The sequence below is a fragment of the Ochotona curzoniae genome, unplaced genomic scaffold (assembly GCF_017591425.1).
Source record: "Ochotona curzoniae isolate NIBS_2020 unplaced genomic scaffold, NIBS_Ocur_1.0 contig_2699, whole genome shotgun sequence".
Taxonomy (NCBI): domain Eukaryota; kingdom Metazoa; phylum Chordata; class Mammalia; order Lagomorpha; family Ochotonidae; genus Ochotona; species Ochotona curzoniae.
In genome coordinates this window covers 5,571,412-5,597,301 of record NW_024465561.1, presented here as the reverse complement: position 1 = coordinate 5,597,301, position 25,890 = coordinate 5,571,412, and the positions used below count along the sequence as shown (strand labels likewise).

Genomic DNA, 25,890 nt, shown 5'->3' with positions numbered 1-25,890 from the left:
CCAAACTAGAATCTGATGTTCTTTGCCCTTGACAAGTGCCTCTGCCAGGGGCTTTTTTTCCTTTTCCTTTGTTTTCGTCTTCTTTTGGCTCCTATCAGTGGTGCTACATGGGACTGGTGTGAACTGGAGATTGGGGGAAAAACTTGCTGAATCTGTTCTGTTGTCCTGGTCTTGACCTGCAATAGCAGGGCATAAAAGTTAAACAAAGTTGCTTCTCTTTAAAGTCTTTCTAAACCAAGGCTGACAAACTCAAAGTCCTAAGGGACCATCCTCAAAGTGAAGAGCTGGCGACTCCTAGGGCTTGACGAAATGGAAACTACCGAGAAATGACTTCCCTTTGTCACTCTTAGTTTTTTTCCCTGAGAGGACGATGGCACTGCCCTGAGGATCTGTCAGAATGACATTGCTGCGCATGAGAGGCATCCAGCTGTAAATGAGTAATAGAATGTCCCGGTGTCCATTTTTAATATATTAAGCCATTGTAGATACAACCCATAAAAACTTTAAAAGCCCCTTTGAGATCATCAGTTTCTCAGAGTATAAGAGGGTCTGGGGACTGCTGGTCAGCAGAGAGCCAAGAGGCACAGTAAGTGAATGAGCCGGGTGAGATGATCTGTGTTCCACAGTATTTTGAGCGGTGTTCTACTAATCAGGAGACACACTGGGTACAAAACACATAGGAGTATTGTGTTCTTCCATAAGGAATTCAGTTCCCTTCCATTTTTCTTTTTCAAAAGTTTTTATTTCCTTAATTTGAAAGAGGTTGCTGGGAGAAAGAGACGTCTGCTGATTCGTTCCCCAAATGTGGGCCTGGTTTAGGCTGGAGCCACGAGCCAGCTCAATCCAGGTCTGCGCTGTGAGTGGCAGGGGCCCAGCGACGACCTGTTGCCTCCCACGGTGTGCATAGCAGAAATCTTAACATCAGTAGTGGATCCTGGGGGCATGAAGTCAGGCACTCCAGCCCAAGTGGCATCCTAGCCCTTGTGCCAGATGCCAGCCCCCATTTTTCGTCAAAGCTGTGTCATTCCTATTCCAGTCACCCTACTTTTCACAGAAACACAGATACAAAATACATCCCGCAGTCTTCTTAGGCAGCATCTCCGGAAAGACAAAGGGCCTTGGCACTGGGTATCCATAGGGAGGGGTGAGGCTTGGGGCCGGAGCCAAAGACAGCACCATGGGAACGCTGCCAGGCCCAAGGCAAGCCACACCAGGACTGAGAGTCTGGATTTGCCCAAAGAAGACAGTAATCCTCATTTTTTAAAGCAACATTTTCTGATCTTTACAATATTGGCACCCGTTGAAAGGAATTTGGCTTTTAAAATCAACATTCTGTAAGCCAAGATCAACACATCTGGGAACCAGATCACTCCTGTCCACTATCAACTTTTGCTTTCAGCCTTAGATGTCATTGGGAGGCTAGTGATTATGGGAGGAGCTTCCCTGAATGAATACAGGATAAGGGTGGAGTGGAGAGACAAAAGCCTGTTGGGGAGCTTTGCTGCCTATTAGCTCCAGCCTCTGGTGATTGGCTTCTTCCCATTTGAAGCTCTGCCTCCTTGGCTATAAAAGCAGAGGCAAGTCCTTCTGCAGTCCTGAGCTCATCTGGCTGTTGAGCAGCTCAGCCAAGGGGTGAACATGAAATTGTTCTGAAAACTGTCAGACGCCTCTTAAAGGTAGGGGATTTGAGCCCAATGTGATAGCCTAGCGGCTAAAGTCCTCTCCTTGAGTGCGCCGAGATCCCATATGAGTGTCGGTTCCAGTCCCAGCAGCCCCGCCTCCCATCCAGCTCCCTGCTTGTGGCCTGGAAAAGCAACTGAGGACGGCCCAAAGCCTTGGGACCCTGTACCCCATTGATAAACATCTGGGAAATGGGAGACGGCAATTGCTGGTTGTCTGGAACCATACCAGGTGCTCTTGTCTCATGTTCCCCAGCAGGTCTTTGGTGGTGGGGATGGCAAGGGGTATGGTCCTATAGCTGTGGAAGGTTGTGAAGCAGAGCAACCTTCAGGGCAGCCCATTCAGCTGTAGGTGGCTGGCTCACATGGCCGGGGTCCCTGACTGAGCAGATGTGGAGTGAGGCTCCCCAAAGATGCTGCTGTTGCTGCTGCTGCTGCTGGCCCTGGATGAGTCCTGAGTATGTAGCTATCATCCCTGACTGAGGGCACCCCATGCGTGTGGCTAGATCCAGACTCAGCCCCATTGCAGAGAGTGAGCCCAAGGGTGTGCTGTTGGGTATGCTGCCTTCAAGTGTGTTTTGCTCCTGCACTCTGTGCTTTAGAGGAACCTGGGAAAATGATTAAAGCCAGGGCAGTTGCCCCAAGCATTCGGGTAGAGTGTGTCCCCTTAAATGTGCACACTGAGGTCCTCACCCTACAACCTCAGCATGTGCGGCCATTAGGAGGCCCAGTCCAGTGTGAGACACAAGCAACTAGAAGCCAGACTGTGACGAGTCAGAGAGAGAGAGAGACAGGGAGATCCCACCTGCTGTTTCAAGTGCCTGCATCCACTGGGGAGGCTGAGTGTGTGTTAAGAACCTAGCCACTTGGGCTGCCATCTCTACCTTCCAGGGGTAGGCCACAGTACCTGCCAATGAGTATTGGGGATGGGACATATAAGGCCGCGCTATGACAACAACCAGTAGGCAAGAGAACTGGGTCTAGGGGCAGATTCTGTGGAAAATTTGTGACTCACCCCTGTGAGTTTGCAGTATCCACTGGTTTGTACAAGAGCTGGGGATGGTGATAGGCTGAGTTAGGCATGACCACAGAACTCACTGACACTCATAGACCCGGGGTTAGGAGCAGGCCAGGCTGGCCCAGGCTGCAGAACCCGTGTGTTAGGTCTGGTGACAGACCAGGCCATGGCATCCACTAGCACATTCAAAGGCCAGGACTTGGGGAGAACAATTCTAACACTTGCCAGCACATGAGAGATCCAGGTGCAGCTCCTGCTGGTGAGCATGAGAGCTGCGGCGAGGAGTGGGCCAGCCAGGCAGGGTGGTATCACTTGTTGGCATGTGTGTGGGCTGGTTCAGGGGGGCAGGATGAGCTGGGCTAGGTCAAGCCTTAGCATCCACTGACATACACAAAGATAAGAAATACAGACACAAGAGCACAGGGTGTGGGCCATACCAGGCTAGGTGACTTCATCTGCCAGTTCACATGAGAGCCAAAGGTTGGGGTAGGCTGGTCAGGGCTAAGCCACAACACCCATTGGTGAGAGCTGGGATAAGGGAAGGCTATACCATGCTAGGCCATAGCATCTTCCAGTAAGTGCCAAGACTAAAGGCAGGCCATGTCAGGCTGGGTTGGAACACCACTAAGATCCAAGCTGAGAGTGGGTCTGGAAGGGCAACTAAGGGGACTTCCTGGGCAGTGACTCCCGTTGGTGAGCCTTAATGCGGGTACTGGGCGTAGATTGGGCTGATCATGGCAGCAGCACCTCCCAGAATACATGTGGACTCAGTCTGGGGGCATGCCAGACTGGGCTGGCTTAGGTTGTGGAACCTGCCAGTCTACATGAGAACTGGGTCTGGGGTGAACCAGGTGGGGCAGGGCTGTAACATCTGCTGGTGAGAGCTGGAATGAGTGCAGGCAAGTTGGGCAGGGATGCAGTATCTGCTGGTGAATGCTGGGACTGGAGGTGGGTCATGTGAGGCTCGGCTGAGAACCCAGTAGTGCATGAGAGATCTGGGGCTGGAAACTGGCCTCATAAGTAAACTCCCTTCTCAGGCCACAGCTCTCACTGGTGAGTGTGAGAGCCAAGGTTGGGAGCATACATGTGGGCCAGATCTGGGGGAAGGCTGGGCTGAGCTGGCCAGGGTGCAGGCTGGGCCAATTTGGGCCACATCACCTACCAGTTCACATAAAGGCTGGGACTGGGGACAAGCTAGGCCGAGTTAGACTGTAGCACCCACCAGCATACGCTGGGACTGGGAGCAGGCCAGGTGGAGCCAGCCACAGTACCCCCTGGCACATACAAGACCCAGGGCTAGAAGCGAGCCTGATAAAGGAGCTTCAGAGACTCTGCCAGCCAACTGCTTTCGCTGGTGAGTGTGAGAGCTGGAACTGGGGGAAACTGGGCTGGGAAGGGCTGCAACATCTGTCAACCTGCATGTGAGCTGGGCTTGGGGCAGGGCTAGGCTGGGATAGGCCACTACATCTGCTGGAACATGCAATAGCCAGAATATGTGCAGGTCAGCTGGGCTTTGCTGCAGCATCTGCTGGTAAGTGCTGGGACTGGGTACAAGTCATGTCAGGCTGGACCACAGTACCCTCCGGCAAATGCAAGACCTGGGGCTAGGAATGGGCCTAGTAGAAAAACCATGGACACTCCTCTAGTGGGCTACAGATCCCATTGGTGAGCATGAGAGCCAGAGCTGGGGGCAGGCTTGGATGAACAAGGTGACAGTATCCTTTGGCATACGAATGAACTGGATCTAGGGGTATGTCAAGCTGAGCTAAGTCACAGTACCCATGGGTATGTACAAGAACCAGATGGGATACAGGATGGGCCAGACTAGATTGCTATAAATGTTGGCACATGCAGGAACCAGCAGTTGGGGGTCAGCCACATAGAGTTACTGAGGGTCACCCTGACTAGACTGTAGTTCCACCAGTGTGCGTAAGGTCTGGGTTTGTGGTAAGTTGGGTTGGGCTAGTTTGCAGCACCCATCAATTTGCGTGGCAGAAGAGGCTGGGGTGGAACTCATCAAGCAGCTGCATTCAGTGGTATATGCAAAGGCTGATGTGAGTGATGGACTGAACCAGACCCTGTACTAGCTGGTATATACAAGTCAAGTCTGGAGTCACTCAGACAAGGTTTCTTGAGGGACTTCCCAACTAAATTGCTGGACTCAAATTCTAGCCACAGGGAAAAGCACTCCAAGGGTGTGTACCAACCTCGGAACGTATGTATTGGGACTGGGCCTCAGTTGCTGATGCCCATGCAGTGGACAGCATGCCCACATGCGCACAGGAGACATGACAGGTCATCTAGGGCAGCGGAGGAAGTCAAGTGCCTTGTCAGAGGATGGAAAGCATAACAGGTTGGAACACGCCCAGCCAAGTTTGGCAGCAAGTAGCTGAGTGTGTGGATACACTAAGGTGAACTTTGCCAACTAATAGACCTTAGCAAGATTTTCTCAACCCTAGAGCAACAAAACCAACACTGTCTCAGAACTACCAAAACCACTCAGATGATACCCTTGCAACATTCTTCCCCACATCAGGGTCTTAAGATGACATTAAATGATGGTCCTCCATCCCTGGGTGCTAATGTAGTTTTTGGCAGTAAGGAGCAGCCCTCTCCCCTCACTCCCCCACAGATACAGGAGAAAAAATAATTGAAAACATTTGTCCCACCCACCTAACTCCGCATCTCCCCACCCTAATCAGTGATCCACATGGGCATACATCCTTCTCAACTATATAAACAACATTAAAAATAAAATTTAGAGAAAGGATTATTTGTTTTCATTTGAAAGGCATATTTCACAGAGAAAGAAGGAAAGACAATGAGAGAATGTCTTCCATCCACTGGGTCACTCCTTAAACGGATGCAATGGCCAGAGCTAGGCTAATCCAAAGCCAGAAATTGGGAGCTTCTTATGGGTCTTCCACTTGGGTGCAGGGACCCAAGGACTTGGATCATTCTCCACTGCTTTCCCAGAGCATAAGCAGGGAGCCGGCCGGAAAGTGGAGTAATTAGGGCACAAACCAGCACTTGTATGAGACGTCAGCACTTGCAGGTGGAGGATTAAACAGCTATGCTCCCATTTTTCTTTCTTTAAAAAAAAAGCTTTTTATGCATTTGTTTATATGAAAAATAATGTGGCACACACAGAGAGAAAGAAAAAGAGAGAGAGAAAGAGAGAGAGAGAGAGAGGCCCTCCAGCTTCTTGCTCACTGCTCAAAAATCTGCACTAGCCAAGGTTGGACCAGATGAAAACCAGGAGCCCAGAACTCTGGGTGCCCCAAGTGGGTGCAGGGGCCCAAGTGCCTGGGCCATCTTCTGCTGCCTTCCCAGAGACATTGGCAGGAAGCTGGATCAGATATGCATATCAAATCTTGAACAGGAACTCAGATATGGGGCGCATCCCCAAACCAAGAAACTCTAACCTTCTGCCTACCCCACAGTGCTGATGCTGTATCCCTATATGGGCTAGTTTTAAAGCCACCTAACTTGCAGCTTTAGTAAAACAGTACTCTCCGTTCCCTGAAGATAAGTTTAATCAGCAGGGTGGCTAGCTGTTCCTCATGTCTGCAGTGCCTACCCTCTGGGTTCACAGACCCCTCACCGGCCCTTTCCTCTCCCTATTCCACCTGCCTCCCTCCTATGGGTGGGTCTGAACTTGCAGCTCTCAAGCAGGCGTGGCCAATGCTCTCTGTGGGACACACACCTGTCTGCACCTCCTTTCCCAGGGTCAGCCGCAGGCCACACCCAGGGCGGAGCTGGGACCCTGGACAGCACGTGTGCGTAGCTCCCAGGGGCTGGGGTGGATGATACTGCAGGCTGTGACACATGATGCCAGGGTCTCGGTGCCCTCCTCCCGAGTCCAGGCACCAGGCCCCTCTCTTCTCTAGGACCCAGGCGTCCAGCCCCGCCCTTCTCTCAATGGTCCTTTGTCCTAGGCTGGGAAAGGCACGGGCAGAGTCTGACATCATGAAGCCCGAGGTGGGGTGCGGCTCCCCCTCCCCCTCCAGACTTCTCCCACCGCCTCCCCACTCCCTGGTCGGAGGGATTTCCCTGCCCCTCACCCTTGTCTTCTCCTTTGAGGAAAAGAACCCTGGCTCCCCGCAGCTCTGCCCTGAAGGGGGATAGAAGATGCCAACGGGGAAGGTTGCCAGGTTGCTGAGCAGACCACTGCTACACGCAATCATCCCACCTTCGGCAGCCTGTCCCGCCTTGCAGACAGAGGTCATGGGCGGGGCAGAGGGGAGCCTGTGGCATCTGCACATGATGAGGGTCTTTCCTGAAGCCAGTATGACCATCTGGACAGCAGGTGCTGTCCTAGAGGGTGCAGGTACGACAGACAGACAGACAGACAGACAGACAGACAGTTTCTGCTGCAGCACCATTCTCTGAGATCACCTGCCCAGGTGAGAAAGCAAAGGGCTAAGCTGCATCCTCAGAGTGCAAAATGGCAAGAATGCTGAGGGCCAAGGAAGAAAGGACAGCACCAAGACAGAGGGACTTGGCATGGCAGGATAGACAGGAAGCCCTCTGGGGAAAGTGGCATCCAGGCTATACAGGATGGACAGGCTGTGGTTGGAGTCAGACTCGGGAGATGGGTGGGCTGGGAAGCCCTGAGACCACAGGATGCATGGGCAATGCAGTCAGCTCCTGCTGAGCCCTGAGCAGAGATTGATGGAGAGCAAGACAGGCAACACCCTGATCCTGGCAGAAAGCATGAATCAGACATGGAACACTCAAGGTCATCTCAGACGCCTGAAATTACCCAGAAGAAACTAGAGCTGGGTAACTGTAGGGGGAGGGGTTCTATAGGGGGTGCAGGAAACACAAGGTGACGAGGCAAGGACAGGACCTGTCTCCTTCTGCCCACACTGGGGACCAGAGGGCACCCTACATCGCCACCGAGACTCGCCAAAAGCAATGCCTCCTATCCTCAGGGATGGAGCTTGTAGGGAAATGGGACGGCGCCCCACCAGGGACCCAGACTCAGGATGTACAATGATGGAGGAGTGGGGACCAGCAAGGCAGGCCCCTCTTGCCCCATCTCTGGCCAGGCAGGAGCTACTAGAACCCAGGAGTCAGGCTGCCTGGTCCGAGCCCTGCGGTGACAAGGGCCCCTTTGTGCCCCCTCCCCCAGGGACAGGGAGGAGCTGGGCCCTGGAGGCAGGCGGCCCCTGGCACCCAGGGGAAGGGGAGGGGCTGGCAAGTGGGGGCCCAGAGCCTGGGACGCCAGGAGACTGCGAGCTGGGCCTGCAGAGCAGAGGGTGCAGGAGACGAGCATCTGAGTGAGTACGGCCCGGGCAAGCGCGGGAGGACAGGGCACCCCGGGGGCAGGACAGCGGCGGCCAGCCAAGCCCGAAGCTTGTACAAGGTGAGGTACTCCTGGCCACAGAAGGTCCCTGTGATAAGCCACTGATTTAGGATGAAGGAGGGTATCATTTAGGAGTGCTTTGGGGATGTGCTGCAACTACAGTGGGGACAGAAGTGGGACTTGGGAGAAGCAACCATGGAAAAAAAAAAAAAAAGAACGGGGACCTCTCCAAGAACAGGGAGCTTTCCCGGGCACCTCTCGTGGCTGCAGGGCTACACTTTGGGGCAGATGAGGTGGCAGTGGTCTGCGGCTGAATGAAGTGCAGAAGAGGCCCACTTGCTGGGGTCTCCATCTCCTGGAATCCGGATGGGAGCTATGGAGGAGCCCCCGGGTACACTCCAGCTGTGTGTGCACGCGCACCTGCCTCCCGCAAGTACCTTCCATCAAGCGTCTTGCAATGGCACTTCTCAGCTTTTGCCCATGACACTCCACTTAAGAAACTGGACATGTTTTCCCTCCAGTCACGGTTCCTCTGAAGCTGGTCCTTAAAGGAGAGCCACACATCGAGGGGACAGCTACGATCGTCTTAGCCCCTAACCCCAAAGCTGTCTTTACCCCTGTTAAGAATGCACAGGCCACATGCTGGCTTCACCTGTGTGCCCAGGTCACAAGCTGGCTCTCACCTGTACCTTCCTGATTCAGGTGCAAGGATGGCATTATCATGAGGGTGGATTTGTTTTGTGTCATACTCCACACTGGGGACTCTCATTTCAGTGTGTGTATGTGTGCACGTGTGCAGGTTCTTGAGTGTGAGCAAAGAACACCTGCAAAGCCCTCTGGGTGCCTTGAAGGCCATGTCCAGGTCTCTGTAGGTGCATGGCAGGCAGGAGACTGGGTAGCCCAGGGCTGCCTCCGAGATGGAGTGAGCCATGGGCCCAGGGCAGCTGGATGTGCACTTAGGGCTCCATCCCATGGCTGCACTAGTCTCTGACGTGTCAGCCTGCTCCTTGGGGCAGGGATCAGGGTCTGTCACATTTCCTGGCGGCATTTGCATGGATCCCAGCGTGCGTTGGTGTCTGTGGGCAGCAGAGGCTGGGAGAAGCCAATGGTTTGGAGACCGCGGCTCTCGCCAGTGCTGTGGGACCCAGTGCCAGGGGCGCGTGCTGTCTGGCTCCCCTCTCTGTTCTTCCTGGCCCCACTCACGCTGGACTCCTCTCTCACTGCCCACCTACCCTGGAAGCCCCCCAGGAGGAGGCACACTCTCCAGGAGGGAACAGGGCTCTTTTGTACAGGGCGCTGGCCTCTGGGAGGTGCGGGCGGGGGGGGGGGGGTTTACACCAGCGGCCGCCCGTGGGGTGGGAGAGGGCGGCAGGAATTCCCGCGGCATGCTGGGAATGCCGATGCCCTGAAACCCTGTCATTGAGTGCTGGGTCCCTGCCTGCCACCCCCGGGGGACATCTGCTCCCTTATCCCACTCACCACCACACAGCCCTGAGGCTCCCTACTGCCTCTGCCCTTCCCCTCCCCCACGGTTCTCCCACATCCCTGCTCCGTAGCAGTGGGGGAGGGGGCTGTTCAACTTCAAGGCGGTGTGGAACAGGCCTCAAGCTTCCCTATATGACAGACAACCCCCCCCCCCAACCCCTCCCAGGGCAGCGTGCTGACCCACAGCAGGGCGGGAGTGCCCAGGCTCCGCCCCCCTGGCACCTGTCTGCCTCTCATTTCAGGTCCGTGGCTGGCAGCTTCCAACGGAGCCAGAAGACATCCCCAACTCAGGGAGACTGAGGTGAGGGGCAGGTACTGACTTCCACAGCTGGCTGGTCCAGTCTGCAGAACTTGGTTTTAAGATTGCAGACTGACCGCGGGGCAAATAACACTCTCTTTGGGTCTGAGCAGTCACAGGAGACTCAAGCAGGTTCCTCCTGCAGTGCCTGGAGGCCTGGCGCGTGGCCTGTGCTGCGGCAGTGTCTCTGATTATAAATCGCAGCAGTAGCAAACATCTGGTTGGGCCCCTTCCTGACACCTGAACAGAGCTACCCCCCCACCCCCAGCGGCTCTGTCCACTTCGCTGACCTTGAACTCTCCCTGTCCAGCTGTCCCTCTCCTGCCATCCACGATGATATTCCTCACAGCGCTGCCCCTGTTTTGGATTATGATTTCAGGTAACGATTCAGGGGTTATGGGGACCCCAGGCCTTGGAACCTGTCCCCCCAGCAGGCTGAGGTTGTGTCTGTAGCTTCCAGGACCTCTCTTTCCCCCCACCCCCCAACCCCAGCCCAGGCCAAGGGGAGGTGATGGGAGTTGGGGGGGGGGGTGACAGGTGGAACGTGTCCTTTAGCCTCTGTGGTCCTGCCCACTGCAGCCTCCCGCGGGGGTCACTGGGGTGCCTGGATGCCCTCGTCCATCTCAGCCTTCGAGGGCACGTGCGTCTCCATCCCCTGCCGCTTCGACTTCCCCGACGAGCTGCGGCCTGCTGTGGTGCATGGTGTCTGGTACTTCAACAGCCCCTACCCCAAGAACTACCCCCCGGTGGTCTTCAAGTCCCGCACCCAAGTCGTGCACGAAAGCTTCCAGGGTCGCAGCCGCCTCCTAGGGGACCTAGGCCTCCGCAACTGCACTCTCCTGCTTAGCACCCTGAGCCCCGAGCTGGGCGGCAAGTACTACTTCCGGGGGGACCTGGGTGGCTACAACCAGTACACCTTCTCAGAGCACAGCGTGCTGGACATCATCAGTGAGTGCCCCCCTGGCAGGAGGGGGAGGGGAGACGTCGGGGAGGGACAGAGTGCAGCAGACAATCCCCCTTGAGCCCAGCCTTCCCCAGGAGGGTTGCATAGTAGCTGCATCGTTGAGTCTGGAGCCCAGCATAGTCTTGCAGGGCTGACTCATGGCAGGTGCACCTGGCTCTGACAGCAGCAGGCCCACAGGGCAGGGGCCAGGCTGGCTGACCCTAGACAACTTACTTCTCTGGTCTACATAGTTTCAGAACAGATTTTGGAGGCTCAGGGCTGTGCTGAGCAAATAAAACTGCCACCCGCAGTATTGGTATTCCATGCGAGCACCAGTTTGTGTCCCAGCTGCTCCACTTCCAATCCAGCTCCCTGCTGATGGTCTGGGACTGCAGTAGAGGATGGCCCAAGCCCTACAGCTCCTGCACTCATGTAGGGGAGCTAGAAGAAGCTCCTGACTCCTGGCTTCAGATTGGCCCAGCTCCAGCCGTTGTGGCCTTTTGGAGGAGTGACCAGCAGATGAAGAATGTCTCTTTCTCTCTCTCTCTCTCACTATCTGTTAACTCTTCCTTTCAAATAACTACTTAAACAACAATAACAGCAACAAAAATCCAAAGTCTAATTTTTTAAAAATCGAAACTTTTGTCCCAAAATAAACATCTGGCTCCATTTTCTGGCACCCATTTGAAGCATGGCAGTTTAGAGCAGTCACACGCACTCACCCACACACAGGCAGGAGGGCGAACCCAAGCAAGGGTGGGGTTCCTCAGGGGGTCACGGAGTGTCAGGGGTACAGCTTCTGAGGCCAGAGGCACGGGTGTGAAGGTCAGGTTCACCACACTAGCTGTGGCTTCAGGTCCTTTTGTGCAAATCAAGCCCTTAGCATCACCTCCATCATGACTGCTGCCTGCCTAGGTTTGCACAGGGTTTCTGAGGAGGAAGGGCACGAAGAGGAAGGAGTTGGGAGGGAAGTGCGGGTCCAGGATAGGGAGGGGGTGCAAGGAAGTCCCAGGGAGGCTGCTGCCTCAGCCCTCCTTCCTTCCCTGGCTCTCACAGACACCCCAAACATCGTGGTGCCCCCGGAAGTGGTGGCAGGCACAGAAGTGGAGGTCAGCTGCATGGTGCCGGACAACTGTCCCGAGCTGCGGCCAGAGCTGAGCTGGCTGGGCCACGAGAACCTAGGGGAGCCAGCCGTGCTGGGGCGGCTGCGTGAGGACGAGGGCACCTGGGTGCAGGTGTCGCTGCTCCACTTCGTGCCCACCAGGGAGGTCAACGGCCACCGGCTGGGCTGCCAGGCCACCTTCCCCAACACCACCCTGCAGTTCGAAGGCTACGCCAGCCTGGACGTCAAGTGTGAGCCTGGGTGCGGGCCGGGGGCGGGGTCTGGGCGGGACCTGAGCAGGGGCCGAGGGAGGGTCGGAGCAACGCCTCTGAGCCCGCTGCACCTGCCCGCTGACCTCGGCATGTGTGCGGGCCTCAGACCCTCCGGTGATTGTGGAGATGAACTCCTCGGTGGAGGCCATCGAGGGCTCCCACGTGAGCCTGGTTTGCGGGGCGGACAGCAACCCGCTGCCGCTGCTGACCTGGATGCGGGACGGCATGGTGCTGCGGGAGGCAGTGGCTGAGAGCCTGTACCTGGAGCTGGAAGAGGTGACGCCCGCCGACGACGGCGTCTACGCCTGCCTGGCAGAGAACACCTACGGCCAGGACAACCGCACCGTGCAGCTCGGCGTCATGTGTGAGTGGTGCGAGCTGGTCCTGCACAGGCAGCGGACTTGCCCCTGCCAGGGAGGGAGAAGGGAGGCGGGTTGGACCACTGTTGCTGTCCAGGTCCGGGGTGAGGGAGTGAGGATTGTGTTTCCAGCACAGCAGCTGGGACCCACTCTCCCTGCCAGGACAAGATGAGAGCACAAGGGTCCCTGCCACAGGGCAGCCCCTTAAATTCAGATTCCGGGGGGGGGAGTGGAATCTCTTCTGGTCCTAGGGGGTGGACGCTGAGCCCAGCAGCTAGGGTGCAGTCACAGACACGCCGGAGTATGAGGCTCGGATCCCTGGCTCCAGTTCCTGTTTACACAGACCTTGGGAGGCCCAGGGATGCCTCAAGTAGCTGGGAGCCTGCCACCCACGCGGGAGGCCTGGGTTGAGTTCCTTGCTGGCTCCTGGCTTCAGCCAGGCTCCCCCAAGGTTTACTGACATTTGACGAGTGAACCAGAGGAACAATTTTTTTTTTTTTAATATTTATTTTATTTTTGGGGGGAGATGAGGCGTGTTCAGGGTGGTATGGCCGGAGACTGTTTTTATTGGAAAGGCAGATTTACAGACAGAAGGAGAGACAGAAAGAAAGATCTTCCATCCGCTGGTTCACTCTCCAAGGGGCTGCAATGGTCAGAGCTGAGCCGATCCAAAGCCAGGGACCAGGAGCTTTTTCCAGGTCTCCCATTTGGGTGCAGGGATCCAAGGACTTGGATCATTCTCTCCTGTGACCCCAGGCCACAAGCAGAGAACTGGATGGCAAAACAGAGCAGCTGGGACACGAACCAATGCCCGAATGGGATCCCAGGCGCATGCAAGGCTAAGACTTTAGCCACTAGGCTACTGCACTGGGCCCAAGAAGATTTGTTTTTGTCTTTTATAAAGCAAAACAAAACAACAAAAGTAAGAACACAAAACTAAACCAAAACAAAGAAACAAATGGGAGAGGTGAGGGCACTTTGGGACTCAGCTGGTCCATCAGGTGAACATTGTAGGCCTGGGTGTGCATGGGGGAGGGGGCTGCTTAGAGCAGGATTCTTAGCTGGAAACCCAGCGCAGGCTCTCCATCCTCGCATCCATCCCTCGTCCCTCCCTCCCTCCATTCATTCACAGACACTCATTGAGGCAAAGTGCTCAAGGCCCTGATCGTAACAACCACAGCCACAGCTAACGTTTGCTCAGCGGGTCCTGGGCATAACTTAACGCTTTTGCCCCAGAAATCTCCTACTTCCTCCTCATCTCCCTGAAGCCTTCCCTACCTGTTCTATTTAAAGCCCACTGCCAGGCCCGGCAGCGTGGCCTAGCGGCTAATGTCCTTGCCTTGAACGTGCCTGGATCCCCTATGGGCACCGGTTCTAATCCCAGCAGCTCCACTTCCCATCCAGCTCCCTGCTTGTGGCCTGGGAAAGCAGACGAGGACGGCCTAAAGCCTTGGGACCCTGCACCTGTGTGGGATGCCCAGAAGAAGTTCCTGGCTCCTGGCTTCGGATCAGCATAGCATTGGCTATTGCACTCACTTGGGGAGTGAATCATCAGATGGAAGATCTTCCTCTCTGTGTATCTGACTTTCCAGTAAATAAATAAATAAATCTTAAAAAAAAAAAAAGCCACTGCCCCTTCCAGTTCTCTCTAGGGCAGTCACCCCACCTTCCCAAACATGTATTTAAAAAATGTATTTATTTCGACTCAAAAGGCAGATTTACCAAGAGGAGAGACGCAGAGAGCTCTTCCATCCATTGGTTTATATCCCAAGTGACCATATGATCAGAGCTAAGTCGATCCAAAGCCAGGAGCTTCTTCCGGGTCTCCCACGTGGGTGCAAGGTCTTAGGCCATCCTCTACTGCTTTCCCAGGCCACAAGCAGGGAGCTGGATGGAAAGTAGAGCAGCTGGGACATGAACCAGCGTCCATACGGGATGCTAGAAACACAGGTGGAGGATTAGCTTACTAAGCCACTTCCGGCCCCACCAAGCATGTATTTCACAATACGGGTTCTCAGGGAATGTCCCATGGTCACCCCTGTGAGAGTAACACTCTTGTTGAGCCCATCTCCCATATGAGAAAAGCGAGGCTCAGAAGGGTTAAGACCTGAGCTCCCACCCAGGATCCAGAGACAAGCCCTCTGCACACAGGGCCTGGTGTCTTGTAGATAGGAGGTCCAGGACCCAGGGTCACTGGGCCATCCTGGGTGTCGTGGCAGGTATAAGGCACCTGCGGGTCACGGCTCCAGCCGGTGTCCTGCTTCTCTCTGCCCCCCCTCCAGATGCACCCTGGAAGCCGACAGTGAACGGGACGATGGTGGCCGTGGAGGGGGAGACGGTGTCCATCCTGTGCTCCACGCAGAGCAACCCAGACCCCATCCTCACCATCTTCAAGGAAAAGCAGATCCTGGCCACCGTCATCTACGAGAGCGAGCTGCAGCTGGAGCTGCCGGCCGTCACACCTGAGGATGACGGGGAGTACTGGTGTGTGGCCGAGAACCAGTTCGGCCAGCGGGCGACTGCCTTCAACCTGTCCGTGGAGTGTAAGTCCCACTCGCACCCCCACAGACCCCAGCCGCCAGCCCACTCCCAGCCTGGGCGGGGACTTGCTGGCTCCACAATAGACATCTGGCATACTGGGGTGCTTTCTGGATCCCGCCTGGCCACAGGAGCCTTGACCTTGATCCTTGACCCCTGTGGACCTATTGGGGTCGTTGCGTGGGGCTCCACTTGTGAAAAATCTCCTGTTACCATCCTTAGTTTCCACAGAAGGAAACGGAAGCCCAGAGAGAACAGGTCCCAGCCCAAGGTCACACAGCAGTTGCACATCACAGCTAAGTGTTGTGACATCAGAACATGTTAAAGAAGCAGTTGATCATTTATCATTTTAAAAAGATTTATTGACTTTTACTGGAAGGATAGATTTTACATAGAAAAAAAAGAGACATGGAGAAAGATCGTCCTTCATCCGCTCGGTTATTCTCCAGATAACCGCAATGGCCAGAGCCTAGCCGATCAGAGCCAAATGTCAGGTGCTTCCTCAGGGTCTTCTATTCAGGCACAGGGTCCCAAGACATTGGGCCGTCCTCCTCTGCTCCCCCAGGCCACAAGCAGGGAGCTGGATGGGAAGTGGAGCCGCTGAGACATGAACCAGCACCCATATGAGATCCTGGCACGTACAAGGGGAGTAGTTAGGCACTAGGCTATTGTGCCGGGCCCTATTTATTTGTTTTTAAAAGATCTACTTATTTTGATTGGAAAGGTAGATTTCCAGAGAGAAGGAAACACAGAGAAAGATCTTCCATCCTCTGGTTTACTCCCCAAATGGCCAATAGCTGGAGGTGAGTCAGTCTGAGGCCAGGAGCTTTTTCCAGGTCTGCACACGGGTGCAGGGTCCCAATGCTTTGGGCTGTCCTGCACTGCTTTCCCAGGCCACAAGCAGGGAGCTGGATAGGAAGTGGAGCAGTCAGGACATGAACCAGCACCTACATGGGATGCTGTCACTTAGAGGTGGATTAGCCGCTTGAGCAGTTGTGCTAAGTCCTGCTTTTGTTTTTTAAATTAAATATTTATTTGTTTGACAGACAAAGTGATAAAGAGCATGGAGGGAGGGAACCAAAAGTTTCATTCACTGGTTTATTCCTCAAATGGCGATATGGCTGGGGCTGGGCCCGCCCACAGGCAGAAGCCAGGAACTGCATCCCCCGGCCTCTTCTGCAGGTGGCAGCAGCCATCTTCTGTTGCCTGCCCTGGCACATTAGCAAGTGCAGAAGCTGGGACTCAAATGGGATGCTGGTGTCATCAGGGGCGGCTTCACCCACCATGCCACACAGCCAGCTACGAACAGCTGTGAGCAGGCAGAGTGCTGGTCAGGGAGTTAGGACCATAACATCCAGAGGACTGGGAGCTTGTGGACGGACACAGTCCAGAATGCGGGAATAGAGGGACGCCACTGCCCTGGGAGGGCAACACCCTAGCACTGTGGCTCTCCTTGACACCCCCCTCCGCCCTGTCCCCCTCACCAGCAACCTCCCTGCTCCCCCCAGCAGCTCTCCGGGCTGAACTCCACCCTCCAGCCATGCAGTGTCACCTCCCAGGTCCCACCTGCCCTGCTTCCTCCCGGACTTGGCTTCTGCTCTCCAGATTTTGCCTCTGGAGGAGCCTTCATTAGGCCACCTGCTGTGGCTCCCATCCCAGGAATTTGCTGGAAGGTTCTGTAGCCAGTACATGCCAGTCATGTCGTCCACACACAGGAATCAGAACCTGGTTGCCAGATGCAGATTGTTTCCTGTGGCGCTGTCTCCCTTCTCTCTGGGAACCTGAGGCCATCGTGGCGGACAGCTGTGTGGGGCTCCGCCCTCTCCATGCCTGTCTCCTGAGCCCTGCTTCCCCCAGACCTTGAACTGGTGGCTCTGTTGCCTTCTCATGTTTATTTACTATTTGAGAGGCAGAGAGACAAGTCAGGCGGCTCTCCTTTTTGCCAGTTCACGTGCCAAATGCTCACAGCAGCCAGGGCTGGGCAAGGTCAAGGCCAGAAGCCCAGAACGCGGTGTGGGTCTCCCAAGTCCTTAAGCCATCATCACTGCCTCCCAGAGTACACATTAAGCAGGAGGCTGGGGTTGGGGGTGGAGCTGGGACTCGAACCCAGGCACTCTGCGAGTAAGAGAGGCAGGCATCCTCTGCGAATCTGAGCAGCCACTGAGCACGCTCACTGCACCGCAGCACCAACACTTTTAGGCAAATCCCAGCAAAGGCAGCAAAACCTGACTTAGGTGCCTTTCCTGGACCAAGTCACGAGCTCTCGGCAGGGTTTGTCCTGCAGGGTCCTTGGTTGGTATGTGTTGTCCTCATGGTCCCCTTTAGCTGCAGGAGGGCAGGAAGGGCAAGACATGGTCCAGGCCTGGCAGGGGGGCTGGCTGTGCAAAGCCACGGTCATCCCAGAGTCCCTGGGACCCCCAGCTCTGAAATCCCCTGCTGCTTCTCAGCCCCCATTCCACCCAGGGTGTAATCAGTCTGCCTTCTCCTGAGCATGGAGAGGTTGGAGCCTGAGACCTTCCGTCCCCTGGAGGTGCGGGCAGCAGGGCCCTGTGCCCTGGCCCAGCTGTGCAGCCCGTGTTCTTCCCCAGGCCCCAGCGTGTCACCTTGCACACGTCTCCCTGTGCATCTTAACTCAGAGTTAGACTACTCCTACCGAGTGCAACGGTGTCTGGTGTGTGTTGACCTATTTTGTCCTTACAAACACCGGATTGGGAGGGGGGACTATTGTCCCCCAAGTTACACAGAAGGAAACTGGAGTTTTCCTCGTGTCTGGCACCCAACATAGGTGAGCAGACCTGGCTCAGAACGCCAGCTCTGTTCCCATCTGGTGCAGGAGCCAGCGATGCCAGCCTCGCCAAGCCTCAATCCCTGTCTCTATGAGTGGGGACGATGACTTGCATGGGGTGCGAAGTGTGTCAGGTGTGTACCCAGCTTCCTGGTCTCATGGTCCCTGACCCCCCCCTGTCTGGGCAGGCGAGAACTTCAGCGTGGAGCTGCAAGGACGTGTAGTGGCCTCCTGCAGCCAGCAGGTGGCAGAGCAGGAGCCCCGCACAGTCTTCCCGATTCTGAACAATGTCGGGGTTTGTCCAGTGAGGAGTCCGGGTTCTGCAGGGTTCCCCAGGTTGCTGCGGAGAGCCTGTCTACAGGCAGGGTGTGCTGGCATGAGTGGTCCCAGCATGCAGGGCGGACACTTGACCACTGGAAGCTTTGGAATGCAGTTCCTGTGTGTTGCTAACTGGTGAGCATAGCAGTAATGGCGTGTTGAGCAGTCTTAGAAACTGTTGGAGGCTCCAGCAGGAATGTTCCCTGCTGAGGTCATCCCTGGGGTCTTAGGGAGCAGTGTCTGGGGGACCTCCAGTGGCTTCCCAAGCTTGCAGGTGCTCAAATCACTCACCTCAGGGTCACAGTGACTGTATGTAATCTACCCACGTCTTCCTGTGCACTCGGCTTGGGAGATTTGTTTCAAATGTTGATTGTTTATTTAAAAAAGCAGAATGAGAGAGAGAGAGAGAGAGAGAGACGGGGAGGGGGAAGTGTGACAGAGCGATCTTCCAACTGCAGGTTCACTCCCCAAATGGTCCCCATGGCTGGGGCTGGGCCAGAAGCCTGGAATTGCCTCCAGGTCTCCCATCTGGGGACAGGGGCCTGGATGCTTGAGCTGTCCTCCACTGCTTTCCCAGGCATGTTAGCAGGGAGCTGGATCAGAAGCAGAGCAGCTGGCTGAAAGGGCGGGTTCTCTTCCACATGGGATGTGAGCGCTGCACGTGGCAGCTCCACTTGCTGTGCCACCGCACCCGCCTCTGCCTTATGCTTAAACTCACGTCTAGATGACCCACAAAGCCTAATGCAACCTCAGTGCCATGTACTCAGTTGTTACTGTGTGGTGTCGAGGGACCAGTCAGAACAAATCTGTGTGTGTTCGGAGCAGATGAGATAGTTTCTGACTCACGGTTGGTTGGGTCTGGGGTGCAGGACTTGCAGATATCCCTGGCTCAACCTGGGAGGGGAGGCTCTGTTGTTGGGGCAAATCGCCACCGGGTGGCGCCGGTGAGTCAAGGGTCTTCCAGGGTGAGCAGGTGTGGGTCAGGACTGAGAGCTCAGCTTGCAGCCAGCAGGGGAGGGAAAGAGAACAGGGTTTAAAAAGCAGCACTCGATGCTGTAACAGAACTTTTACATTTTGAAAAATGAAAGAAAAGAAAAAAAATTACCAGTACTATTTTTACCATCCAGGTTCGACAAAATGACCTCAGGTAGAAGATGGTAGCTCTGTACTGGTGGCAATGGGGAAGCCTGTGGAGGAGGAGTGGGATGCCATGAAGAGGAAGTGGGGGCAACTGTGGGAGGGACGGGGTGGGGTGCGGGGAGGTCAGAGGCCAGGGAGCAGGTGGCTGGCCGCCTGGGTCCCTGTGTAAGGCCTCGAGAGCTGGGAGAATCCACGGATCTCCCAGAGCCAGGCAGGGCCGGGAGAACCCAGAGCTGGCTAGTGTGTGCCCCTGTGCGGACAGGTGCTCAGCAGGGAGCTTGACAGGCAGGAGCCAGCCAGGGTGGAGAAGCAGAGGCAGCGGCGACTCCCCTGTCCGCTCAGAATCTGCCCTTTATCCTGAGTGATGCAGAGCACTGTGCCAGCTGGGCTTTGAGCAGGGAGCTCCATGGTGTGATGTACGGCAGACCAGCTGGATCAGGTGGGAGAAAGAGGGAACAAGGGGGCAAGTATCCAGCTTGGTTTGAGGGACCAAGCGTGCAGCTGGAGTCACCCCAAAGACGGCGGCATGGCAGCTCCCTGGGCGAGTGCCCCAGAGCACCCTGAGGTGGGGCCGGCTGATTGGGGGTTCCAAAGGAAGGTGCATCAAGCACCAGGGTGTGGCGGGTGTGTGGTTTGATCAGGGCTGGCCTGGTTGCAGCACAGCTGGGCCAGCTCGCTGAGGCAGAGAAAGGCGTTGGAGGCACAGCCCAGGGGCCCTGCGCCCTGTGACCGCGCCCCTGCCTGACTGCCCGGCCTCGTGTGCCCCACGCCAGGCTTCCTGCGCCATCGCTGCCCTCACTCACCTCTCACCTGGGCTTGGTTCTCCCCCCTGCACCCCTGCAGTCGCCCCTGTGATCCTCCTGGAGTCACACTGCGCCGCGGCCCGGGACACCGTGCAGTGCCTGTGCGTGGTGAAATCCAACCCGGAGCCATCGGTGGCCTTCGAGCTGCCCTCGCGCAACGTGACCGTGAACGAGACCGAGCGAGAGTTCGTGTACTCGGAGCGCAGCGGCCTGCTGCTCACCAGTGTCCTCACGCTGCGGGGCCAGGCCCAGGCCCCGCCCCGGGTCATCTGTACTTCCCGCAACCTGTATGGCACCAAGAGCCTGGAGCTACCCTTCCAGGGAGCCCGTGAGTACTGTGGACCCTGGCCGGGAGGGAAAGGGCTCCTAGTGACCCTGAGCTGACCGCCTGTGGGTGTGGCCCAGTCCCGTACCTGCTGTACACCTGTAGGAAATGGCGGAAGACTCCTCTGCTGGCTGGTAAGAAGAAAAACGCTTAATGAGTTCTCTCCTGGGCCCTCCGGCGGACACACGGATGACACACAGAGCTGGGGGGCCGCCTGGCCAGGCCACCAGGGCAGGCTGTGCCAGCTGCGGCGGCATCCAGGCCGTCACAACCCCACTCGCTCCCAAGAACTTCCGGGCCACCGGCAGCAGGCCCTCAGGCTCTCAATCTTCTTTGTCCTCAGATCGACTGATGTGGGCCAAGATCGGGCCTGTGGGAGCCGTGGTCGCCTTCGCCATCCTAATTGCCATTGTCTGCTACATTACCCAGACGCGCAGAAAGTGAGTGTCTGAGGGGGGCTGATCTGGGGGCGGGGGCCCGAGGCAGGGGAGCAGTGGAGGCCCAGAGGTGGCAGGACGAGGGTGCCTTCTGCCGACTGGGAGGTTAGGGGGAGAGCACCTGGGCATACATCCTTTGTGGCCCGTGTACCCACGCACATCCATGGCTGCCACCTGAGCCGCAGCCCCAGCCGCCTGGCATGGAGGGGCCGTGCCCTTTACTCCTAGTGGCATGCTTGCACCAACCAGTCCCTGTTCAAACTTCTCTCCCTGCAAGTGCCACATGCATGCAGCGGGGGCGGAGGGTGAGGGGCAGGCAGGGAACTAAGGCTGGGGTTCGGCAAAGGGGTAGAGCCAGGATCCCCTAGGGAGTCATCCTCGGTCAAGAGCCCCTGGACAGGAGAGGGGGTTGGAGGCCTCATTTTAGGCAGAAAGAGCCATATTGGGGTCCCCTGGGACAGACTGCTGAGGCAGAAGGGCAGGCTGAGGGAGGCCTGGGGCTCTCCCCCAACCGGGGCTAATGCGTGCTACCCCCGCAGAAAGAACGTGACACAGAGTCCCAGCTTCTCTGCAGGGGACAACCCACCCGTCCTGTTCAGCAGCGACTTCCGCATCTCTGGGGCACCTGACAAATATGAGGTGAGGGCCCAGGCTGCTTGGGGGAAGTGGGGACACCCAGGAGAACTGGGGAGGGAGAGGAAGGAGGCATGGGCTGAGGGCTGGGCAGTCCCTGCAGGCACCCCGCCTATGGGGTCCCTGGCAGCCCTCCCCACCCCCGCCTGCACCTGTGACTGCGTTTCCTTCTCCAATAGTCCAGAGAGCTCCCAACCCTGGAGAGTCACTGAGAGCCCCGGGAGGTAGGTTCCGGGGGCCTCAGTGTGCCTGCCCCGGAGACCCCCTCCGCGGGCCCGGGGCCTGTGTGCATGCTTCGTGCGTTCCCGTCTGGTGGCCGCGGTGGTCTCCCGGCCTTGTGTGTCATGTCCCCTTTCTGCTCCTGCCTGTCCTGTGTGTGTCCAAGCACCTGTGGTGGGTGGAGGCAGAGGGACACAAACTGTGCTGGGGTGCAAGCAGTGGCTGGGCTGCAGCAGGTGGTTCCTGATATCTGGGAAGGCGGGGTCCTGATGGGTACTTAACCCCAGGCAGGTGCACTGGGGAGTCTGTCTTATGTGTCCCTGTTGCTGTGGGCAAACAGGGACAGGGTGGTGTGTAGGAGCCTCAGGCAGCGGGGCTGGTGTGGGGTGGAGCTGTGGGGCATGCTGGAGGTCCCCAAGGAAGATGGCTCCTACTGCTAACCGCAGGGATGCGGATGGATGCTCTGGGTGTGGCCCCAGGCCGTCTCTGAGCAGACTGTTGGTTCTCACAGAGCGAGAGGCGCCTGGGGACTGAGAGGAGGCTGCTGGGCCTGCGCGGGGAGCCCCAGGAGCTGGACCTGAGCTACTCCCACTCGGAGCTGGGCAAGCGGCCTACCAAAGACAGCTACACCCTGACGGAGGAGCTGGCCGAATACGCCGAGATCCGGGTCAAGTGAGGGGACTTGGGGGCTGCCGGGGCAGCCACACCCCTCCCCTCAGGACCCTCGCTGGCCCCCACTGGCTGCGGGCTCCCTTCCTCCCCATGGCAGCGGGGAGTGGGGCAGGAAGGAGCCGGGGATCCGGTGATGGAGTGGTCCCTGGGGACCCAGCCGCCCTTCCCTCCCTGCTGGCCACCCCCACACCACGGCTCCCCTCTAACCTCCTCTAACCCTCTGTGTCCGGAGGGGAGCTCTGTCTGTGCGTGTTATTTATTACTGCCCCTGCCTGGTCCCCTGCCCCTGCCCCTGGCCCCAGAACCTGTACATAAGGAACATGAAATAAAGACCCCGATGACAGATGCCAGCCTGGATCATGATGGCATGTGACTGGTCCTGGAGGGAGCCTGCCAGGCCTCTGTGTCCAGAACTGGCCCTTACTTCCTCCCTGCCCTCTGCTGGGCCTAAGGATTCCAGCCCTCATTCTAGACCTACTCCCAATAAGGTGCCCCCTGCCCAACACACACACATACACTCACACACACAGTGAGCCTGTGGCTAGGTCAGTTCTGACTTTCGGGTAACTTTCCATGACTCAATCCTGCAGTCAGGTCAATCGACCATATTGAGCCCAAGCCATTTGTAGTGTGCCAAGGGGGATGAGAAAGAGAGAATCTTCCAACCACTGATTCACTCCTCAAATGGCTGCAGCAACTAGGGAAAGGCCAGGCTGAAGTTAGAAGCTTGAAACTCCAGCCCACGTGGGTAGCCTTGGGTCGTCTTTCACTGCTTTCCCAGGCTCACTAGCAGGGAGCTGGGGCACAGTGGAGCAGCCGAGATGCCAGGGTCACTGTAACACTGGTGCTTGCCACAGTCGTCCTGCTCCCTGTTCTGGCATACCCAGCTGGCTCCATTCGCTGGCATCACTTTGTGGCTGCTCCAGGTCGGCTGGGGTGGGGTGGGGGGTGTCTCGTGGTCCAGTGTTGGTTGGCATACTTGGTGCTCATTGGGCACTTACTGTGTGCCTCCCCACTCATCCTGTATCTGTGAATTACTCTCCTTCCACCTTCCCTAACAGCTATGACACTGGTCCGCCAAGTGCAGTCCAGCCTGCAGCCGTGACATGCCTGCAAAGTTGTCAGAAAAGCCCATCTCAGCCCCAATTAAATGGGGCCAGGGCTAGGGGCTGGGGCCCGACAGGTGCCTCTGACGCATGCTCACACGCCTAGAGAGTCTGCCGGTGCAGAGGTGTTAAGTTGCCTCCATGAGGTCACATGGCCGGTGATGCCGAGCACAGATCTGAGTCCCAGCCCATGCTGGGACGTCATTGCCTCTGTGGCACACTGACATTCTGGAAACAGCCACAGGTCACAGGGACTTCAGCTTTATTTATTTATTTTTAAAGATCTGTGTACTTATTTGAAACGCAGCTACAGAGAGAGAGAGGGAGAGAGAGAGAGAGAGAGATCTTACATCTGCTTGTTCACTCCTTGAGTGGCTGCAACAGCCAGGGCTTGGTCAGGCCAAAACCAGGAGTCAGGAACTCCTTCCAGGTCTGGCAGGTGCCAAAGCACTTAGACCGTCTTCCGCTCCTTTCCCAAGTGCATTATCAGGGAGCTGTGTGTGTCTGCAGTGCAGCCAGGACTGGAATGTGGGCTCACAGGCTGCAGTGTGCCCCATGTCACCACGCCTGCTCTGGCTTTTATTTTATTGATTCAGAAGGAAGAGAATGGTGCCTTCCATCCACTGGTACCCTCCCCAGATGCTTACCACAATTGGGGCACAACTCAGAACCCCAAACTCAATCTCAGTCTCCCACTTGACACCCAAGACCTCAGACCACCCAGGATGTGTATCAGCAAGAAGATGGATCAGAAGAGGAGCCAGGACTGGAACCCACACCCTCCAAGATGGGATGAGAATGTTCCGAGCAGTGTCTTAATCTCTGTGCCAGTGCTGGCCCCCTGCCCTGGGTTTTGAAGGAGGTAGAGGGTGCAGGGTGGGAGTCAGGACCCTGCCCTTGCGCATGGAGCAGCAGGTGAAATGAGTAATGCCCAGTCAGACCAAAGTGCAGCTGCTGACACCTGCTCCCGTGGAGGGGCTGGGGGCTCGCCAGCACGGGGTGGAAGTGCTCTGCACATTGGCCCACGGGCCCCCCCAGACACATCTTCCCTGCCCCAATCCAGCAGGTCTGGCATGGTAGGAATCCCTGGTGAGGGCTTCGCCCCGAGGATTATGGCAGTGTGGGCACTGTGCATGGTGTGGAGTAATGTTGGGGCAGAGAGGGGGTGTCTGGGAACTAGGCACGTTGCTATCCCTTTGTTACTCAGTGTCAGGGCAAAAGTGAGCTTGCCACACCAGACTGGTGACTAGGTGTTTTTTGTTTGTTTTAAATATATATAACAGCTTAGAGTGACGCCAAGTAGGAAAAAAAAAAAAAGAAATAAGGAAAGAAATCCACCTTAAAGAACAATCCGTTATTGATTTAAAGAAGTATATTAAGTAAAAATAATTCTAGAGTTCCACAGATAGGGCAAGGTCAGGTTGAAACAAGGTCAGGTTCGTCCAAGCAGCGCACCCCCAGTATTCCAAGATGAGTGTGTCTGCTTGAGAAGGCAGCGACTTCCGGCAGTGTGGATATCGTGGGATCTCTTAGAACGACGCTGATGGACTCCGTAAGGGGGCGAAGGGAGGAGACAGAAGGGACAGGGTTGCCTGGACATGCCTCTTCGGGCTAGGTTCAGGCCCGGGGTAGGGTTCCCCAGGGGCAGCAAAGGCTGGTGGCACCTTCCTTTGAACCATACATACCAAGCTGGATGAGGGTCAGAAACCACGGCACAACCACTCAGGTTAGGCGTGAGCTGGGCAGCACTGGGTGGCAGACTGTGTGGTCTCAGAAGCTGGAGGCAGTACATCCGTGCTGCAGGCTGACGTGTGGTCACCCCCCAGACCTCTGCATCTTTCCCCTTCTGTCCAACTGCTGTGCAGCTCCGTGTTGAGATGAACTGTCCATCCCTCTATCCCACCCCTTGAGCTGGGCTTGGGGCAGGCAGCTTGGTTGTGCTCCAAATGAAAGGGCTCCTGGACAAGCTCTGGCTCCACCACGTTGCGACAGGCAAGCCCTGGGAGCTGCTGCCCAGAGAAGATAGAGCCTGGGAAGCCATGCCACCCCACGCCACCCCACGCCGTCCCACGCCGTCCCACGCCCTCCACCCCCAACTCCTTGCCCACCTAGGCAACTTCCCTGGGGAGCGAGAAGGAAAACGTGGTTTGGTCTCAAAGGGTCTTTCTAAGCAGCCATGCAAGTAACAAGGCCTGTGTTCATGCCAGCCATTTGGCAGAGCACACATGTCCCATAGCAGCCATCATGCACATTCGCAGCCACAGAGAGAGTGACCGTGCGGCATTCCTGTGGAGCTGGCACCACCACTGTCATCATCCTGCTTAGAGGGGCATGCGAGGAAGGAGTGGTCTCAGTGCACACAGAGCAGAGCCCGGATTTAGCTTTGTTCCTGGTTGCAAGTGCTTGGCTGTGCAGCATGTTACCCGTGTGAGGGAGCTATCTTATAG

At 56.6% G+C, this 25,890-nt stretch overlaps 1 protein-coding gene across 2 annotated transcripts; it reads left to right on the top strand.

Moving 5' to 3' along the window:
• Nucleotides 1-7,901: 7,901 nt before the first annotated feature.
• Nucleotides 7,902-22,673, top strand: MAG (myelin associated glycoprotein). Of its 2 annotated transcripts, XM_040976664.1 has the most exons (11): nt 7,902-7,982; nt 9,736-9,794; nt 10,102-10,170; nt 10,371-10,739; nt 11,791-12,087; nt 12,215-12,472; nt 14,750-15,010; nt 20,092-20,379; nt 20,720-20,816; nt 21,353-21,452; nt 22,177-22,673. In XM_040976664.1, the coding sequence occupies exons 3-11, from the start codon at nt 10,125-10,127 to the stop codon at nt 22,339-22,341; spliced, it is 1,881 nt and encodes a 626-aa protein (XP_040832598.1). In that variant the 5' UTR covers nt 7,902-7,982; nt 9,736-9,794; nt 10,102-10,124; the 3' UTR covers nt 22,342-22,673. The 2 variants fall into 2 exon arrangements, with proteins under 2 accessions (XP_040832598.1, XP_040832599.1); XM_040976665.1 differs by lacking the exons at nt 7,902-7,982; nt 9,736-9,794 and having other exon boundaries at nt 10,125-10,170; nt 11,791-11,843; nt 11,970-12,087.
• Nucleotides 22,674-25,890: the final 3,217 nt, after the last annotated feature.